We start from the raw sequence: 17497 nt of genomic DNA on the forward strand, positions 1-17497 counted from the left end.
TTTTTTCCCCCTTTACCAACGGTGCTTTTTGCTTTCCAAATGCTTCAACCTCTACCTGAAAATTCTCTACTTATCCTCTGCAATCCTTTCCAGAGCGATAGAAATTACTGACTCTTTCGGTTTTCGCATCTTATCGGACTTTCTTCCAATCTTTTAAAAATGTAATACAGTAAAAACACAAAGGAAAAACAAAAAAAATTTCCCTCTGGGTATAAAGCAGTAAAGAACAGCAGCAGCTGCAATTTTGCTGACACCCTAAAACAGCATCTATAGCTTCAAAACCCGTATTTTCCTCAACAACATTAGAAGTCAAACTACTCAATTCATTATGCCCAAAGCACGTTGGGTGCCACTGTAGGCTTCAACCTTTTCCAAAACCTACTTTATTTGGGGTTCTTTAATCCTTACACCTCCCTTCCAACCCACCTACCCTAGATAGGAGAGAAGAGAGGTGAATGGGAACAGGAGAAGTGGACCTTTTTGGATTCAGTTCCTGGGAGGGATTCCCCTGGCGTAGTCGGCTAGATTTCAGCAGACCAGCTATTCAACCATATTTGTTGCTGGAACCTGGAACAGCAGCTGGAACCCAGAGCCCTGGAGTGTTCTCTGGAGCGTTCTCTCTCTAGGAGCGTCTTCAAGTGCAGCAATGAACAGCCAAACAATACCATAGACCTAAAAAGCCCCAGCCTCCGGTTTAGGTCTCACATATATATATATATATATATATATATATATATATATATATATATATATATATATATATATGAGATTGTACTAGAATGTGTTTCAGCTGGCAAAACCCAATTCCCGCCCTCCCCCTCCACACCCCTGCACAGGTGATTTGTCTTCTAGTGGATAAACACCACTTGCTTTCTCACAAGTCTCTTCCCCATTTCTCACTTAGGATCAAAACAAAAATGTGTTGACATCCACTACAGGTGTGGGTTTTTTTTTGTTTTTGTTTTTAAATGATAGGTTCTTGTACTAAACCTTCCTCTCCCTAGCCTTTCCAAAATCTGCTCCCCATTGGGTGGAGACTTGCCTAGCAAGCATGCATCATGTCCTGGATTCCATGTCCATCACTGGGGAAAATAGTAAAAGAAGACGAAAACAACACAAAACACTGGCTTCTGTCTGGCTGCAAAATCCACTTGCACGTTGGGAAAGTTGGGAAGGAATTTTTTAGAAGGTAGCTCATTGTGAGAGAAATTCAGAGCTGTCAGGGACAGGTTATGCTCTCCTTTGGCCTTCCGTTGGCAACTGGCTTTGTCAAGGTGTAGACTGGGTGTAGGTTGTGTGTCTCTGTTTGTAGACGACGACCTGGGGTGAAGGGAATTGGTAGGGAAAGCACTAGAAAGGAGGTGTGTCTTGGCAGAAGGGGCTTCGGGCATGCTTGCATTTCCAACAGCAGGGGACAGACTGTTAACCTCCTGGTCTGAAACAGTATTGTGCGGCCTGCCCCTCCTTCTTACACATACTGTGCTGAATCCATGGACCAAAGGCATGTGCCACAAGTGGCTTTCCTGAGCTGAGGATTTCCACATGGGCTGCTGTTGGGACAGGATGTCACCCACAGACCCCTGTTAAGGTTCCCCCACTGCTCTACAGACACAGAACCATTAACCGCTTGCCCAATGACTGGTGTGTAGCGTGAGCATTTTGGGAGGCTGCATCTCAAGCCATTTGCTAGTTTGCAAAGCCATGTAGTCCGAGGGGCCATAGTGAGGACAACAGCTGGAAAGCCAGATTCTGAGAAGCAGGCTGTGGTGGCGGGCTTCCCGTGTGCTCTGCTCGCTAAGTCCCCTGTACCTGGCTGCCGTGGGACAAGCAAAGCCAAAGGAAACCTTTGGGAGAGACTTTGGGATCAGCTTGTCCTTGGTCTCAGAGTGGGTGTGCAGAAGGCAGGGACAGTTTGGCCTTCCTGGAAGCACCAGTTTTTGTCTTGGACAGAAGCCCTGGGCGCAGAAGACAGCAGACAGGTGTGGCTTGTTTGCACTCCGATTTTCCCGCCCAGTCTTGTGCCACCAGAAATAGGAAACCTGTAGCCAACAAGGATCTGCCCATCTTCCTGTTTTCATGTGTGTGTGTGTGTGTGTGTGTGTGTGTGTGTGTGTGTATGTGTGTGTGTAGTGGCAAGGGAAGAAGGAGAGAGGAAAGACAGAGACAGTAGGCAGTTTTCTCAGTTACCCTGCTCTGAACTGGCCCTCATGACAAAACGCCGAGGGACCTGAAAGATCCTGTGGAGAGAGAACTTACCCACCACCCTCCCAGGGGGTGTGGTCAAGTTTCCTGTCTGAGGGAAGCCCACCCCAGGGAACCGTCGTCTGGAAGGCAGAAGGTGAGACTCGGTACAGACAAACATTCTCTTTATTGAGCTACACATGAATCCATTAGAGAAGGAGGCTGGCAGTGTCAGGTGTCACAGAAACCTCACCCTTGGGAATAGAAAGGCTTACAAAGACCCGTGGGCTTTTTTTTTTTTCCTTTTTTCCTTTTTTTCAAGTTTTTTTTTTCTGTATTTTTAATTTTTTGTGTTTTTGTCTTTTTGCCTCCTTTATTGAAATGGCTGTGACTGGTCTTCAGCAAATATTGTCTTAAAAGTGAAACCGTGAACAGGTCTGGGGTTAGACACTAGTCAAGTAGAAATGACAGGACTGGTCATGAAAACTGTGGCTTTAATGTAAACACTACATTCCATCTTTTTACATTTTTTTGTTTGTTTTTCTTCCATCTTGTGGTATTTAAAAACTTTTATTTATTTTTGTTCTTTTTTATCTGCAGCACAAACATCCCAACACGAGAGAGAGAGAGAGAAAGAGAGAGAGAGAGAGAGAGAGAGAGAGAGAGAGAGAGAGAGAGAGAGAGAGAGAGAGAGAACACAGGTCACTGGAACAGAGAGGTGGAGGAGGGGCACATATGAGGGAGGGTTTCTGCCCAAGGCTGGAGGCTGTGATGTTAAAGGAGAAACAAAACCAGAAACAAAGCACACAACCTCACTCCCCAGACACCCCTAGAGCTGCTCAGGTATGTGATGGAAAGTACTCATTAGGACAAGAAAACCCAAAAAGTCACAGCAACACACAAAGGGAGTCTGGGAAGGGGCGGGATGACTTGCTTCTATAGGGCTGGATTTCTACAGATGATTGGTGTTCTCTGTGGCAGCTACCCGCCAGAGCTGTGCTTTTGCTACGCAAACTTGGAGTGAGTGTGGCTGGGGCAGGGCGGGACTGCCACTGCCTGGTGGTATATGAGGTGTCTGGGCAGCCAACAAGCATGGGGCGGGGGTGGGGGGTGGGTGGGGGGGGCGGGTGTACAGTGGCCAGTGGCATTCTAGAAAGCCTGGCCTGGCATGTTCCCACCAGCCATGGGCTGCACAGAAGCCGTGGGAGGCAGCAGGCCTATCCCTGCTTCTACGTGCCGGCCCAGTTCGCTCTGGGATGGAGAGGGCGTGAAGACTGATGTGTATGGTTTTTTTTTTAAATTAAAAAATAAAAGGAAATAGGGATGAAATGGTGAGTTTTCCTTTTTTTTTTCTTCTCTTTTTAAAGCTACAAAGCACATGAGAAATGTTTTTTTTTTTTAAATCCTTTCAAGTTCTAAATGTAAAGACTCAACTAAAACCATATTCTACAGCATTCTACAGAAATACACAGCCGTCAGTCACTCTGGGGTCGTAGGTTAGACAGGGGCTTGGTACAGAAAGGCTGTGTGTCTTACAAAGGCCAAAGGTCATGCTACCAGGAGGTCAACATCAACAGCAAAGAGTCCATGAAGCAGTCTGTAGAGAGAGAGATAGGGGCCAGTCTGACCATTTTCTTTGACTTTAAAAACCAACCAATAACCCTAGAACAGTTAGCTAGCACAGGGGTAGGGCACAGCGGGGACTCTGTAGAAGGGAAGCCCATCCCTGCCTTGTACCTTGCTTCTGGCTTGGTCTGCCAGTCCAGCCCTCCCCAGGACCACTCGCATCTCCTCCACAGGCCCTCCTTGAGGGAATCTGACTTTAACTCTGCAGGCAGGTTTGGGCAATGGCTCATTTGTTCCCTCCCCTCAACTATTGAGAAAGCAGCCCAGGTCTCCCATCTCTCTAATTTTCCCCTGTTCCCATGAATAAAGAAAACTCAGGAGACAGTGGATTGATTGGAGCAACGATTCTTCTAGATTCTTGAAATAAACAACCACCACCACCCAAAAAGAGAAGGGTCCTTAGAGTTTCCTGTTGCAGCTATAGGGTTAGAGGATGTTTAGAGTGTCGGTCATTTCTCAAATGGTTTTGGAATTTGGGCAGGAGCAGGGCAGAGCTGAGCAGACAGCCTCTTGGTAGGATGCAGAGGGGGCAGGCTGGATCGAACCAGGTCTCCCACTGCCTGCCCTGCTCATAGCCCTGGCACTGTCCAGAGGAAGGATTCCCAACCCAGGCTCCCACTATTCCCTGTGTGAGTGTGTGCATGCACATGTGTGCATGCTCATGTGCCGTCCCTGGAAAACTGATGAGCTAGGGATGGTGGTCAGTTCTGTCCGCAGCTTTTTCGAATATTAACTAAAAACATTTTTTCTAATATATACTTGTGTATAGATAAGGTTTTTGTTATGCCTCTTTAAAGTTTATTTACCAACTTGCACTGGTTAGTGGCGTGTGTGTGTGTGTGTGTGTGTGTGTGTGTGTGTACACGTGTACGCAAGCTGTTCTGTGAGTGCTGGAATCATTACCAAATAGGTTGCTATACAGGACAAGAGGTCAGTACAAGCCGCAGCCCCGGAGATTGTTGGCAATGATGATGTCGGTGACAGCGTCGAATACCACCTGGATATTATTCGTGTCTGTGGCACAAGTCATGTGACAATAAATTTCTTTGTTGGGTGAGCGGTTTTTGCTTTCGAACTGTGTTTGGATGTAGGCAGCTGCGTCTTCATAGGTGTTGGAGCCTGTAGGAAGATACAGAGGAACAGGCGCGAGGCCCTAGTGAGAGCTGGGGGTAGACGGGATGGGCAGGGGAAAAAATCAGCTGGGGCGAGACAGGAAGAAACAGCAGTAGCTTCACACCCTTGTTTTCCGGAGTAAGACAACACTAGAAGCTAAAAGCCACGGAAGGCTTGGCCCTGACTGGCTTCTGCCTCCCCGGCTTTTACTTACTGTGTTTGGACTGGGTGTGCACGGTGGCTCTGCGCAGAGCAATGGCCACAGCTGGGCTCATTTGTACTAGATCAACAAAGCTAGATGAAGCACTTCTCCGTGGTGTAAAGCTGAAATCTAAACCAACTTCATGGTTTTTTTTTTCTTTTTTTTTAAATTTAGTTTTGTGTATGCGTGTTTGAATGTGTGTATGTTTGTGCAGCGCATGTGTGCTTTTGTCTGCAGAGTTCAGAAGAGGGTGGTGGGTCCGCTGGGACTAGAGTTACAGACAATTGTGAGCTGCCATGTGGATGCTGGAAATCAAACCCAGCATCTCTGGGAGAGTACCAGGTGCTCTTAACCACTGGGGCCATCTTTCCAGCCCATTTGACTCTTTTACTTATGTGTATGTATGTGTGCTGGTAATGAGTACATGCACATGTGAGTGCAGGCACCCACAGAAGCCAGAAGGCGGCATTGGATCCCCCCGAGAGATGGAGTTACACGTAGTTGTGAGCCACCAGGAACTGATCCTGGATGTTCTGGAAGTGCAGGGAGCACTTTTAGTCACTGAGCCATCTCCAGGTCCAACCCTGCACTTCTAATAAGCTTGTAAATAAAGGCCAGGGGGTAGCAGCAGAAGGTGGGTCTTGTGGTACTTCAGGTGTGGTGGGCATCAAGGCAGCCTGTGCTCTGTCTGCATGTGGTAGGTCCCTCCACGGGCTGTGGCATCACTAGGCAGTCTCTGCTCTTGGGTAAGTAGCCAGGACAAGGGAACAATGAAAAGCCTAAAGGATATCACCATAAGTGACACCCACTGGGCTCCTACAATGCCCCTAACAATTCTTTGGGTGTCCCCTTGATTTCGGCAGGGTGGGTGGGGATAACAGGGCATATCTGGGGGTGATATAAGGAGTTTTTCAACCAGTTACAGTCTAAGTATGTATGGATCTGCCCTGGAGGTGCCTTTTAGTTGAGAACCATATAATATAGACCACAGCAAAAGTTTGGAAAACCCCAGAAAAACGAAGATGACCCATTTCCCTTGGCCTAGTACAGAAACAGTGTAACAGTATTCTTGGGGAGTGAGTTTAGGCTTGTTGGTAGGGGTGTGGGTCACTGGAGGCACTGGCCAGCAAGGACTTTCTTTCCTTCCGCAACAAAAGATAGCTTCAGGCTGGCGCTGAGCCACTGCGAAGCTGGGGAGTCAGGCATCCATCAGGTGGGGGGCAGTGTCAGCCTCCATCTCATCACAGACCTACTCAGGGTAGAAGGGCATTCAGCGCTGAGCTACAGCCACCAGAGAGTAGAGTGGAAGACTGCCCCGTCAAGCAGCTTCCCAGATGGGAAGCTTCAACAAGAGCTGGCAGGCTTCCAGATGGAGGGATGGCCCTACTGTGCCACCTGTGCATGAGCCTGGTAGCCCGAGTCTCATGGCTACCTTGCACACCCAGTCTCTTAGACAATGACCTCCTAGCCCTCCCCTTCCCATGTGTTCTGTGTCCTCATAACTCCATATCCCATGGTGGTATAATATTTGTGACTATTTGTTATTGTTCATGCTGTTTGAACTCAAACTATATCCTTTGCAGACCCTGGGGAACTGGGGCCGAGCAGCCCCTACTCCACACACCAGTGGGACTTGACCACACAGGCAGCACGCATAATGGACCTCAAGATGGAGTCTGAGGCTGTCAGACCCCTTTACACAGCCACAATGTTATAAAAAGCCTTGGGATTTGGAAGCTCTTGCTGAGACCGAGGAAATCTGCAGTGGCTGCCATGAGCTGTGCCTACAGCCATGGCCTCTTTGACCTTTTGGGGATGTTGTTGCACTTGCTCTGCATGCCGAGGGCCCTCCTTGGTTCTTTCGGCCTTCCCTTCCTCTAGTACCATGACAGCAAGGGACAGAACTTACGTAGATGTGATACCAAATACCTGTCTCTCTCACCATTCTGCTAGCCACCCTGTGGCACCATCACGGTCTGCGTGTTATGGCACCCTGATAAAAATGGGGTGCCGTGAATTAAGTACCTAGCAATTTGCAATTACAATTTGCAAGCAGCACAGAGCATGCCAGTACAAGCTGGTGGGCCGTCTCCGGCACACAACTATTTTGGGTAGTAAAGAAGACGAGACAGACTGTCACCCACCTGTGCTACAGTTTAGGACCCCTTTGGCTGGTTCTGGGAACCCGTGTGGCCTTAGGACCTGAGTCCTGCGCCACAGACTAATTCCTGGCCCATGTCAGTGAGTGATTTCCAGGTTCATACCATTCCTGGGGTATGGGGTACATCCTCTGCCTTTGCAGGGCGTTGGTCTTGTCCTCAGCATGATTCCACTCCAAGGGAACCCTAAAACTGTCTCTGTAAGGCTGGGCTGGGCTCTGGCATCAAACCAACCCTGCCTTTAGCCTTCCCTCCTACTCCCTGTGCCCATCTGGGAATAGCTTTGTTGGCATGGGGCAGGGGGCGGGCTCTCTATGATCCACACCCTCCCCCGCAAAGAACCACACAAATTGGGGAAAAGGGCCCAACAAAGGCAGAAGAAAGGTAGGCAGGAGTGGAGGACGCTTACAATACATGGAATAGTTTGTTGGGGGTGGGGGAAGGAAGGCAGCTTTCACATGTTTGGGTGAGAGAGAGAGGAGAGCTAGCACGATGGCAAAGGTGTGGCATGTTCAGAACAAACTGTTGGCAGAGCCAGGTCCTGCGCCATACTCACAGGCCACTGGCCCACCTTTTTCTTTCACAAGAAAGTGGCTGTGCTGGGCCAGGGTGAGGAGAGGTTTCTTATAAGAATTTGGAAGATTTTCCTACTAAGTCCTGAGATCCCAGGAAGAAAGCAAAGGAACACCAGTGGTCCTGTCCTTGCCTTGGTCCCTGAATCACTGGCTTTTGCATCATTTGCTGTGACACATGTGGCTTGGGTGAGGCCACTCACCCAAGGTCCCTACTAATGGACATGCCCACAACTGACAGTCTCAGCGCTTCTCCAATATACTGACAGACTCCTGTGCTGGCCTCTTGCTTTCCAGCTGGACCAGCAGCCTGTCCCTGGGGCCCACAGGCTGAGGGGTTCCAGTTGGTATCTTTTTGGGGGGGTGGGGACAGGTGAGGGGAGGCACAGGGGGATCCAGGTCTACAACCAGGACTGGAGCTTTCTCTCATACAGGGCCATGATAACACCCACCTGGGTATTCAGGAAAGCAGATGGTCAAGGGTGACTTCTTAATCTTCTCGCCAAAGAGGTCTTTCTTGTTGAGGAAGAGAATGATGGAGGTATCGATGAAAAACTTGTTGTTACAAATGGAGTCGAAGAGCATGAGAGACTCGTGCATGCGGTTCTGCAGCCCCGGTGGGGAGGGGAGAGAGCAAGACAGAGAGACACACACAGAGAGACAGGGAAGAGAAGAGGAGAATTAGGTGTCAAGAGAGACTGGGCTGTTCAGTACCCAGGAGGCCCTGAACCCCAGGTGCCTCCACGAGGTCAATGTACAAAGCCTGCAGATGGGAATGCAGCACGGTGAAGCGGATGCCAAGAACCCACCATTTTGGGCCAACGGGAGATTGGCCTGGGAGCCAGCTGTGGCTCTCAGGGCGAGGCTGAGGTTAGCATACCCAGAATCTGAATGGCAGAGCCCCCAGCCTTGTGACAGTCTTTCTAGAGTGAATGTGAGCATGGTGCTGGACTGGAATCAGGGAGCTGGGATTTCTCTTTCCGTCTGGACCCTTCTTCTTCAGCCCAATCAGGCCTCTCATGGGATGACAGGGGGGAGGGTACACACCAGGAAGATGATGGCATGACTGCTATTAGCATCCTTGAGGGGAGCCATCCAAGGAGTGTGGAGGATGGGGGGCAGGGGATGCCTCCTCTTCTGGGGCCTGAACCAGCCACCTCCAGTCTTACAAGGTCTTAAGCATGGCAGGTGTGACACAGAAATTTGTTGTACACAGAAATTTGTCAAGCAAATGGTTGAATGTGATGGGCACCCAAAATAAAGCCTGAGTTTCAGGAGGATGGGCAAGGATCAGTTATTTTACTTTAGGAAGCCAAGCACATTTACCCATTTCCTGATGTGGAGGAATGCCTGTTGCTCTCACAGAGAACCTTTCTCTGCACAGAGAGGTGTGGGAAGAGACAGCCTCTCCTATTGTCCCAAATAGTCTGTTCTAGCTCTGGGAGTCTTGTCACCTGGGCCTGAACCCCCGCTCTCAGCAATCCACACTAGATCCCTCTGGCAAGTAAAGGACGGAGGACAGAGACAGTGTGGATTTGGTGGACATTGCTCAAGCTCATAGACAGAAGACTGAGAGTAGGGGCTGGGTTAACTGCTGGCCTAGTGGCCATTCTGCCTTCTTGTCTGAGCAGAAGGCTAAGGAAGATGGTAAGGTGACCACTACTGGTCCTTGGGACCCATCTTGAACCAGCACCATGCCCAGCATTCTACCTGCCTGATGTCATTTAGCCCCATCAGCCTGTAGGGGGACAATAAGGTGACACAGTTGTGACCCTAAAGAGCATAAAACAGTCTTGGGAGGGGTGGCTCAGTTGGTAGAGCTTCCCTAGCATGCTTCCATCCCCTGCTCTGCAAGAAAGCAAAAACAACCCAAAATAGAGACGTGCACTAGGCCCTGAGCTCTATGCAGAGCTTCTTGGGCTGCTTTTCCAGGCAGTGTGGAAATCTGGGCCTTTCAAAGAGTAAGCGTCATGGCTGGCTGCACGCCTTGAGGCCAACCCTGCCTTCTGTAGTAGTCTCTCTCCCAGCCTGTGAGCCCTGGTCTTGGGGGCTGATGGTAATGTGGGGTACACAGCCCAAGTCCTTAGCCACTTCTTACATCTCCTGGATGATAGGAAAAAAAAAAAAAGAAGGTAGTGCTTCTTGTATCTGCAGTGCCTTATTGGCCTTTGATTCTGCTAAGCAAATCCAGTAACCTTCATTCGTAGTCTCTGATAAAGCCTCCTTGTCTTTGCATAGGACTCGCTAGCCTGTGCCACCTTGGTGGGGTCTATTTAGGGAGGTAGACACATGTGTTCAGGACACATTTTTGTGACCTGAATGTGTGTCTGGTGGGGCACCTCTGAGATCCGAAGGATTCGACATTCCACCCCATAGGGCCACCATGTCCAAAGGCTGTCAATGCAAAACCTCAGCCAGAAGCAAGGTCTCAACTCCACTGCCTGTGTATCCCAAGAGCTGCTGAGTCTACAGATGGTGGGGGTAGGGGACCACAGCACAGACTCTGAGGGCCAGAAGGAAATCACAGAGGGGTCACCAGAGTTGTCCAAGCTAAGGTTAGGTGTGACTTGTTCTGGACAGGGCTGAAGGACACTTAAGGGTCCCTAAAGCTTGGGTCTGGGGGATTCAAGAACAGTTCACCAAGGCTCCTGGATCCCTGTTTGCTGAGTCTCAGCCCACCACAGCCCCCACCCCAACACTTTAGTCCACACGCAGTCCACTGGCACAATGACCGCAGGCATTAGCAAGGTCTGAAGTCCTGGGAGCAACACAGATTAGCAGAGGTTTGGGGGTCAGAGGATGTACACAGAGCTGCTCTGCAAGGACAGGGCATGCGGAGGCCAGTGAGAAGGGGAGCGCCGGTACTGAGACCCTTTCCATAGTCAGCCCGACAGCCATCCCAGGAGCTCGTTACCAACACCCCCAGAGCACAGAGCTTACACTCACAGGAGGAAACAGATGCCAGCTACATTCGTATCAGACATCACTGTTGGACAAAAATCAGTGGGCATGAAAAGCCAACAACCACCTGTCATTATTGCCTTCGCATGGAACCACCGTAGCCCTCCCCAGGCTCAATTCTGCCCAGTCCTCTACCTGCCCAAGTGGTAGCAGAGCTGAGGACAAGCAGGAAACCTTGTCACAGTGACCAGCACCCAGTGCCAGAGCACGTGCCATGGCTCCTAGAACACTGGGCAGATCTGTCTTCTGCCCCATGGCAAGCCTGGAGTGAGCAGGTGGTCATAGGCCCAAACCCAGCTCCCAGTAGTTCTATGCCTACTCTGCTAGGCTGCCCAGAGTCCCGAGACTGGAGAGAGTAGGTTTATCTGGCAGGAGCTCCTCAGCACTGACACAACACATCACACTCATGCTAGAAAGAGCTGGCACTTTTTATTAATTCTGGGTGACTAATAAATACATTATGGCAGCCAATAAATTATTACAATAACTAGGTATTTATTAAACCAGCAAGTCGCTCTTCTTACAGAATTACAGTTAATGAGGGTAGGTGATGGCAATGGGTCAAGAGGTGGGGCCACTGACCTAAGAAGGCTCTGCTAAGAGGAACATGGGGTGCCCGGCCTCTGGCCTCGGACTAGAGGGGTGCCCATAGGCCAAAGAGGTCAAGCCAGAAGTCAGAAGCCCAGGAGGTGGAGGGCTGCTGTCCACGCTGGGCAGGCAGCTGTGACGTGCAGGAGGCTAAGGGAAGGGGCAGGGACTGTAGGAGAGCCTGAGGGCTGCTGGGAAAGGAACTGATTCTGCTGGTGGCCTTTGTGCCTGGAGAAGAGAAGAAAGCTGCCCATCATAGGGTATCCCACTCTGACTAGAGGACCCAGGACCTTAGATAGGAGCCATTATTTCTGATTTTTCCTTTTACCTGTTCCCTCCTTGACACAGTCATCATCAGGCACGGTGTCTGTGAGCCCCACTCTCTAAGCAGATGTATACAAGGCTTTCCTTACTGGGGGTGTAGCTGACACCCTGGCCCTATTCTTTGGGGTGCTGGGATTTTCTCTTTTAGCCTGACAGGACCAACAACCTGGAATGCTTACCTCCAGTAGACCAGATTGAATCTCTGGTTACAATGGCGCTGCAGCCTCAGGACTGGGCTCCTGAGAGCTGTGGGACTGCCTCTGGAGCTTACCAGGAGGCCCGCCAAAAAAGTAGTGGCAGCTAGAAGATGCTCTGTGCCTCCAGAAACTTCAGAAGAGGGTGGCAGGCTAATGCTGGGTCAGGAGGGAAGATCTGGAGGGCTCCGGAGTCTCTCCTGGGTGTAATGGATCACCTTTTCAGGAGGCTGGGGTAGGTGGAGAAGGGGAGGGATCAAGAGGAGGGCGGAGCCTGCCTTCAGGGCACTGGCTGTAGCACGTAGTGCGTGGGAACCATGGGACATCTCTTGCGGCAGTACTTTCCGCAGAGGGCGAGGGCTGGGGTGAAGCCCTGTCAACTTCCCGTGTGGTGGCCCTGTGGATAGCCAGGTCATGGGGTTGAGGTGGACACTCAGTGATATCTACACAGGTCAGATGCTTTCAGCTCCTATCAGCAGGATGTAGGCCTTGGCTGGGAGGCTGAGATGATGGGGGTGTCCTACAAGGTGCCAGAGGATACAAAGGGACAGGGCACCAGGATCTAGGGGCTCCATGGAAGGGAGAACTGAAGGCCAGAACTACTGCTGAGTGGTTCAGCCTGGGAGGATTCCATCCCCACCCCCGAACCAGAGTTCAACAGCACCCTCCACTGATCAGACCAGAGGCTTGGGGACCTCTACCTATGCGTAAATCTTGGGATGGTCATTGGCACTGCGCTTGGGACTTGCCCAAAGGCGCCTAGGCACCAGGAACGGTTCCATGAGTGTGGTGAAGGCACTCTTCTGGAGACTGGCTTCCGGCCTGCTGAGTTAGACCATTCAGAAACTGTACCATGGCCCCTCTGGGGACATGGCCACTGTACACAAGAGACATCCCTCTGACCTGGTCACTTACAACCCTTCCCCCCCACACCCAAAGCCACGACGGAGCCAAGATTCATCTGTCATACAGCTCATGTCTTCCCCACGGTAGAGCTGCTGGTGATGACACGGATGGGAGGCAGGACACTTTTCCCTATGAACCACACACATTCTTGAGGGCTTAGATAGCCTGAGACCTTCCTACCTCGGATAACCAGAGTGGGTGGGCTGAGAGCGGTGCAACACACTAGGCTACACACAGTAGGGCAGGCAGAAGGCAGCCTTGGGGACAGGAGTAGGAGCTGGGCACAGGCCCTGGTTCTAGCCAAGGGCTCTGGCTACTATGCTGCAGTGATCTGAAGAGGCAGCTTGGGGACCGGGAGCTGCAGGGAGATAGGGATGCTGATGTCTAGCTCTCTGGAAATGGTCTTAACAGATGGGGCTTGGCCAACATCCCTTGATTGCAGGTCTCTTTAAATTCAGGATTATACAGGTGGCCACACTTAAGAGTGATGCTGACAAATAACTGCTGTTGGTCCAATGACTTAATTGGCCTTAGCCACCACAGCAGGTCACTGAGACCATGGTCTCCAGAAGCCCGTTCTCTGCCACTCCCCAGTACATGGCACAAGGTCCTAAAATGATGGAGGAGGGTACATACAATGGAAGAAAATGTGGCTAAGGGGGGAAGTGGCAAGGCAGCCACACTGGGGTAAGATCCCCAGAGGATCACCCCTACAAGCATTTGGCACTGGGGAAAGTCCCCGTGTCTCCTCAGACCACCCAGAGTTCTGTTCCTGCTGGAACCAACAAGCCCAGAGCTGTTGGCACGGCCTGGGGGACTGTGAAGGAGAGCCAGGGTCCTGCCTGGTCTGGGACAGAACAGTGTTCAGGGTGGAGGCCAGGAAAATACAGGGCTTGAGGAAGGCAGAGACCCTTCTAGGCGTGGATCTGTCTCCACTGCCCTGGGAACACATCTGCAACCTTAGGTGCAGTCTGCCACATGAGCACAGAGCCTGTCTGAACCCTTGGCTGTGGTACCAGATGACTGCGGATGCGTAGGAGTGGCAGGGGGATATTCTGACTGTCCAAAGTCGGCTGAGGCTAGAGCTGCCAAAAGCCATGCCACCCTTTCTGCTTAGGGATCTCTGCAGCGAGGCCCCTCCCTAGGACTCTCCCCCTCAGGGCCCTGGGTATGTCTGAGTTGGTTTATTCTCCTCCTCGACTCACACTTCAGGGTGCTAGCTCATTGCTTGCTCTCTGCCCTGAGACCAGGAATATACCAAGGGCTTCCTGACTTCCTGTCCAAGATGGAGTGAAACAGCATTGGCTTCAGGGCCTGCTTATGAGTCACCTGTGCTTCTGCCTGCTCTGGCTGTGACCTGAAGAAAAGCTTATCTAGTCATTCACATGCAGGCCCGCTGAGCTGAGGACGGCCAGCAGATGGCTCTCCCAGGGCTTCTGATCAGCCTATGCAGGAGAGCAATGCTCGCCCCCTCAGCTTCCCTTCCCACCTTCACTTGTGTGGCACAGGACTTGTTGGCCCCAATGCACTTTTGCAGCCAGCCAGTCTTAAGGAATATTCCCAGGACCACGGGAGTCGGGGCTGTGTATCCTGGGGAGTCCAAGGGTAAGGGAAGATGGCCGGAGAAGTTGGCCAAGATCTGAGGTGAAGGAGGAGAGCCCTCCCCAAGGTCTGAGTCTTTGCACCCCCGAAGTGGCATGATTCCATGTTGGCTTTTGACGACGGAACTGACCTCTACCAAACAGACCCTAAGGAAAGCTGAGAGATGGCATTGGCTTTCCCCTAATCAGCTAGCACCTGTCACAGGGCCATCCTGACAGCCACCCTGTCACCCCGAATGAGGAAAAGACAGCAGGACAGGACATGCCCACTCTGAACCAGATGGCAGTGCTGCCCACTCAGCCTCCGAGTAAAAGACACAGCTGGCCAGTGAGCAGCACCTAGGTGGTATTGCAGCCCTCTCTGGCCTTGTGGCATGTGGCACTCCACCACACCTCTGCCCAACCCTGTTCCCATGTGTCATGCAGCTGGAGTGGGGTAAGGTGGGAATGCTCAAAGGATGCCCCCCACCCGTGCCCCTCTGCCCAGGCCAGCCTCTGGGTTTTTCTTCAGTGAACAGGACATCTGAGTGGTGGCAGAGCTCGGGGTCCAGGGGAGAAGTGAGTGGCAGGCTGGGCAGGAGGCCAGGGCTCAGTAGAGTCCACAGCCCCGCAGGTTTTTGGCGATGATGACGTCCGTCACGGCATCAAAGACAAATTGGATGTTGTTGGTGTCCGTGGCACAGGTGACATGGGTGTAGATCTCCTTGTGCGCTGACTTATTCTTACTCTCATACTGCCCTTGGATGTGAAGCACAGCTTCGGTGAAGGCACTGGGGCCTGCAAGATGAAACAGCAGGCGTCAGTGAGGGGAGGTACCCCAGAGCCATTCAGCACCGAACCCCTGGGCTGTCCAGTGTGTCCTTTAGGCCAGGGGCCGTGGAGCAGGTGCCAAAAGCCTCCTGAGGACCACTAGAAAGCAACAGGCATATGGAGTGGGAAGCCTAATGGCTCAACTCCAGCAACAGAGGCTCATGCTGCCAGCCGGTGGTCAAAACCTGGCGCCGAGTTCACCTTAGGAATCAAAAGAACATGCTACCCGGGTGGCGGCTGCCTGAGGCTGTGGCCTGCCTGGGAAGCTGCGCTCTCTCACATGCCCACTGACTCCAGATGCAAATTCTGTCTTCTCACACGCTGCAGGTAGGGGAGGGGAGCCCAGCTTTGAATCAGTTACTGCCTTGCTCCTGTGAGCTTGTGAGACTGCAGAGAGGGCAGGGGACTCGCCTGACACCACGTAGCCTGCCTGGCTGTGAGCTACTGTGGGCTCCTTTGCCGTCTCCTTGACTCTTTCCTCTGTTCCTCATGTGCCCCACACTGATCTGGTAAGTTCAGGGGGAGGGATGCTTGAGGGAAAACACCAGCTTGGAGGAAGAACAGAACGGTAGGACTTCAACTTTGCATGGAAGTCCTCCCATCACCACCCCAGCTACCAAGAATCCAGGGCTAGCGTAGACAAGGCCGGGGCCACTTGCTAGGGGACAATGAGGTAGGGGATTTGAGCCATAGTGCAGAGCTGGGGGTGGCAAATCTAAAGGAGAAGTCCCAGCCGTCTCAGGCATATGAGTGTAGACCACAGGCCTGGCTCTGAGCATCTAAACACACCACGTTGTTTGCTAAACCAGGGCTGGAAGTAAGGCTAGTCTCCTTGAAGTTATGGTCTTCTCCCGTCTTGACTCAGATCTAAACAAGTCTTGGTGACCAGCCCACGAGGGCATCTCACTGACCATCTTGAGGCCAGAGAAGAATCTGGCTGGTTGGTGAGGGAGGCTGCGCCCTATTCTCCTCAGCTAAATGCTCTTGGGGTCCTCGCCTGCTGATTTTGAGAAATGAGTACAGGACGGGCGGGATGTAGAGTGTGTGCTGCTCGCTTGCCTGACTTTAGGTCACGACCCACAGGTCCATGCTGCGGGGATCTGGGTCCTTCAGGACCTGGCCAGCTGAGAACAGCTGACAAGGACTGTGTTGCCCTGGGCTTACTGCAGCCCACCTGGTTGGGCTGCCAGTTTCAAAGCTCCTCAGGGGCCCTGCTCAGGCTGCCTTTCTCGATGTCTAACTCAGACCACTGTATCACAGACAGCTGGCCTCTTGTCCCTGCACTTCCTGCAGTGTGGGCAAGGTCCTGCTGCCAGCCAGATTCTGTCCCAAAGGGCTGTGTCAGCCTTGTGGCCACTTGCGTGGGAGGCACTGTGAGAACGGGGGCTTGTCCTTGTGGTTACGGTAGTGACAACACATCTGTAGTGGTCACAGACTTGTAGTGAGTGGCATGCTCTGCATAGTCATGAGCATCTTTCACCCTTATAGTAAATCTACAGGGTTTAGGGAAGATAGCCACAGTGACAGTCCCCATGCCCCCAATGAAGAAGCCCATCTAGAAAGGCTAGGACTTGCCTACGCCATTCTCCAGGGGCTAGGTAGGGACAGACTCTGCTAGGCTACCTTGCTCCAAGACTAGGTTTGTTGTCCCTTTGACACTGTGGGTTCCCACTGTGTGTTTGTCCTCTGCTTACAGGTGACTGACTTCAGCTCCCTAGGGCTGTTAATATCACACTGGGTGTAAGGAGCCAGGGGTCCGGGCCCTAGCTGCCCAGGGATTCTTTCCACAGCTGGCTTTAGTACAGGTCTTTGGGGTGAATTTTATATGGCAATTTGGGCACACTCAAGCACAGTAAAGGCATCCATTTCCTTGGCTGCCCTTGGCTGTAAGGGGCTGTGTGGGGCGAGGCGGGATCTACCTGTGTACTCAGGAAAGCAGATGGTCAGTGGGGACTTCTTGATCTTCTCCTCAAATATGTCCTTCTTGTTGAGAAACAGGATGATAGACGTATCTGTGAACCACTTGTTGTTGCAGATGCTGTCGAAAAGCTTCAGGGACTCGTGCATGCGGTTCTGCAACAGAGTGGAGACGCAGGTGAGGGCTGGCCGTACCCAGCACCCTGACCTACGGTGGCTGGGACGTAGCGAGACAAGCAGAGGGACGGGCCACCTATGCTCTTAATGCATTCCTGGGGACAGAGACAGAGGGCCCACATGGACAAACAGGACATGGTCCCTGCTTCATTCCACACACAGGCAG

The 17497-nt window shown here is 51.8% G+C and overlaps 1 protein-coding gene across 3 annotated transcripts in view; it reads right to left on the minus strand.

Moving 5' to 3' along the window:
- Positions 1-2349: 2349 nt before the first annotated feature.
- Positions 2350-17497, minus strand: part of GNAO1 (G protein subunit alpha o1) — a 154051-nt gene continuing 138903 nt past the window's right edge. The window contains exons 7-9 of one of the 3 annotated variants that reach the window (XM_084756321.1): positions 8306-8459; positions 4711-4926; positions 2350-3778 (exon numbers count right to left, since the gene is read on the minus strand). In XM_084756321.1, the coding sequence (XP_084612447.1) occupies positions 4739-4926; positions 8306-8459 (342 nt within the window). In that variant the 3' untranslated portion in view covers positions 2350-3778; positions 4711-4738. Of the gene's footprint in view, positions 4927-8305; positions 8460-11221; positions 15205-17156; positions 17311-17497 lie in introns of those variants that run through there. The other 2 variants (XM_084756320.1, XM_084756322.1) reach the window with 2 other exon arrangements.

This window comes from Acomys minous (genome assembly GCF_964271855.1).
Source record: "Acomys minous genome assembly, chromosome: 14".
NCBI lineage: Eukaryota > Metazoa > Chordata > Mammalia > Rodentia > Muridae > Acomys > Acomys minous.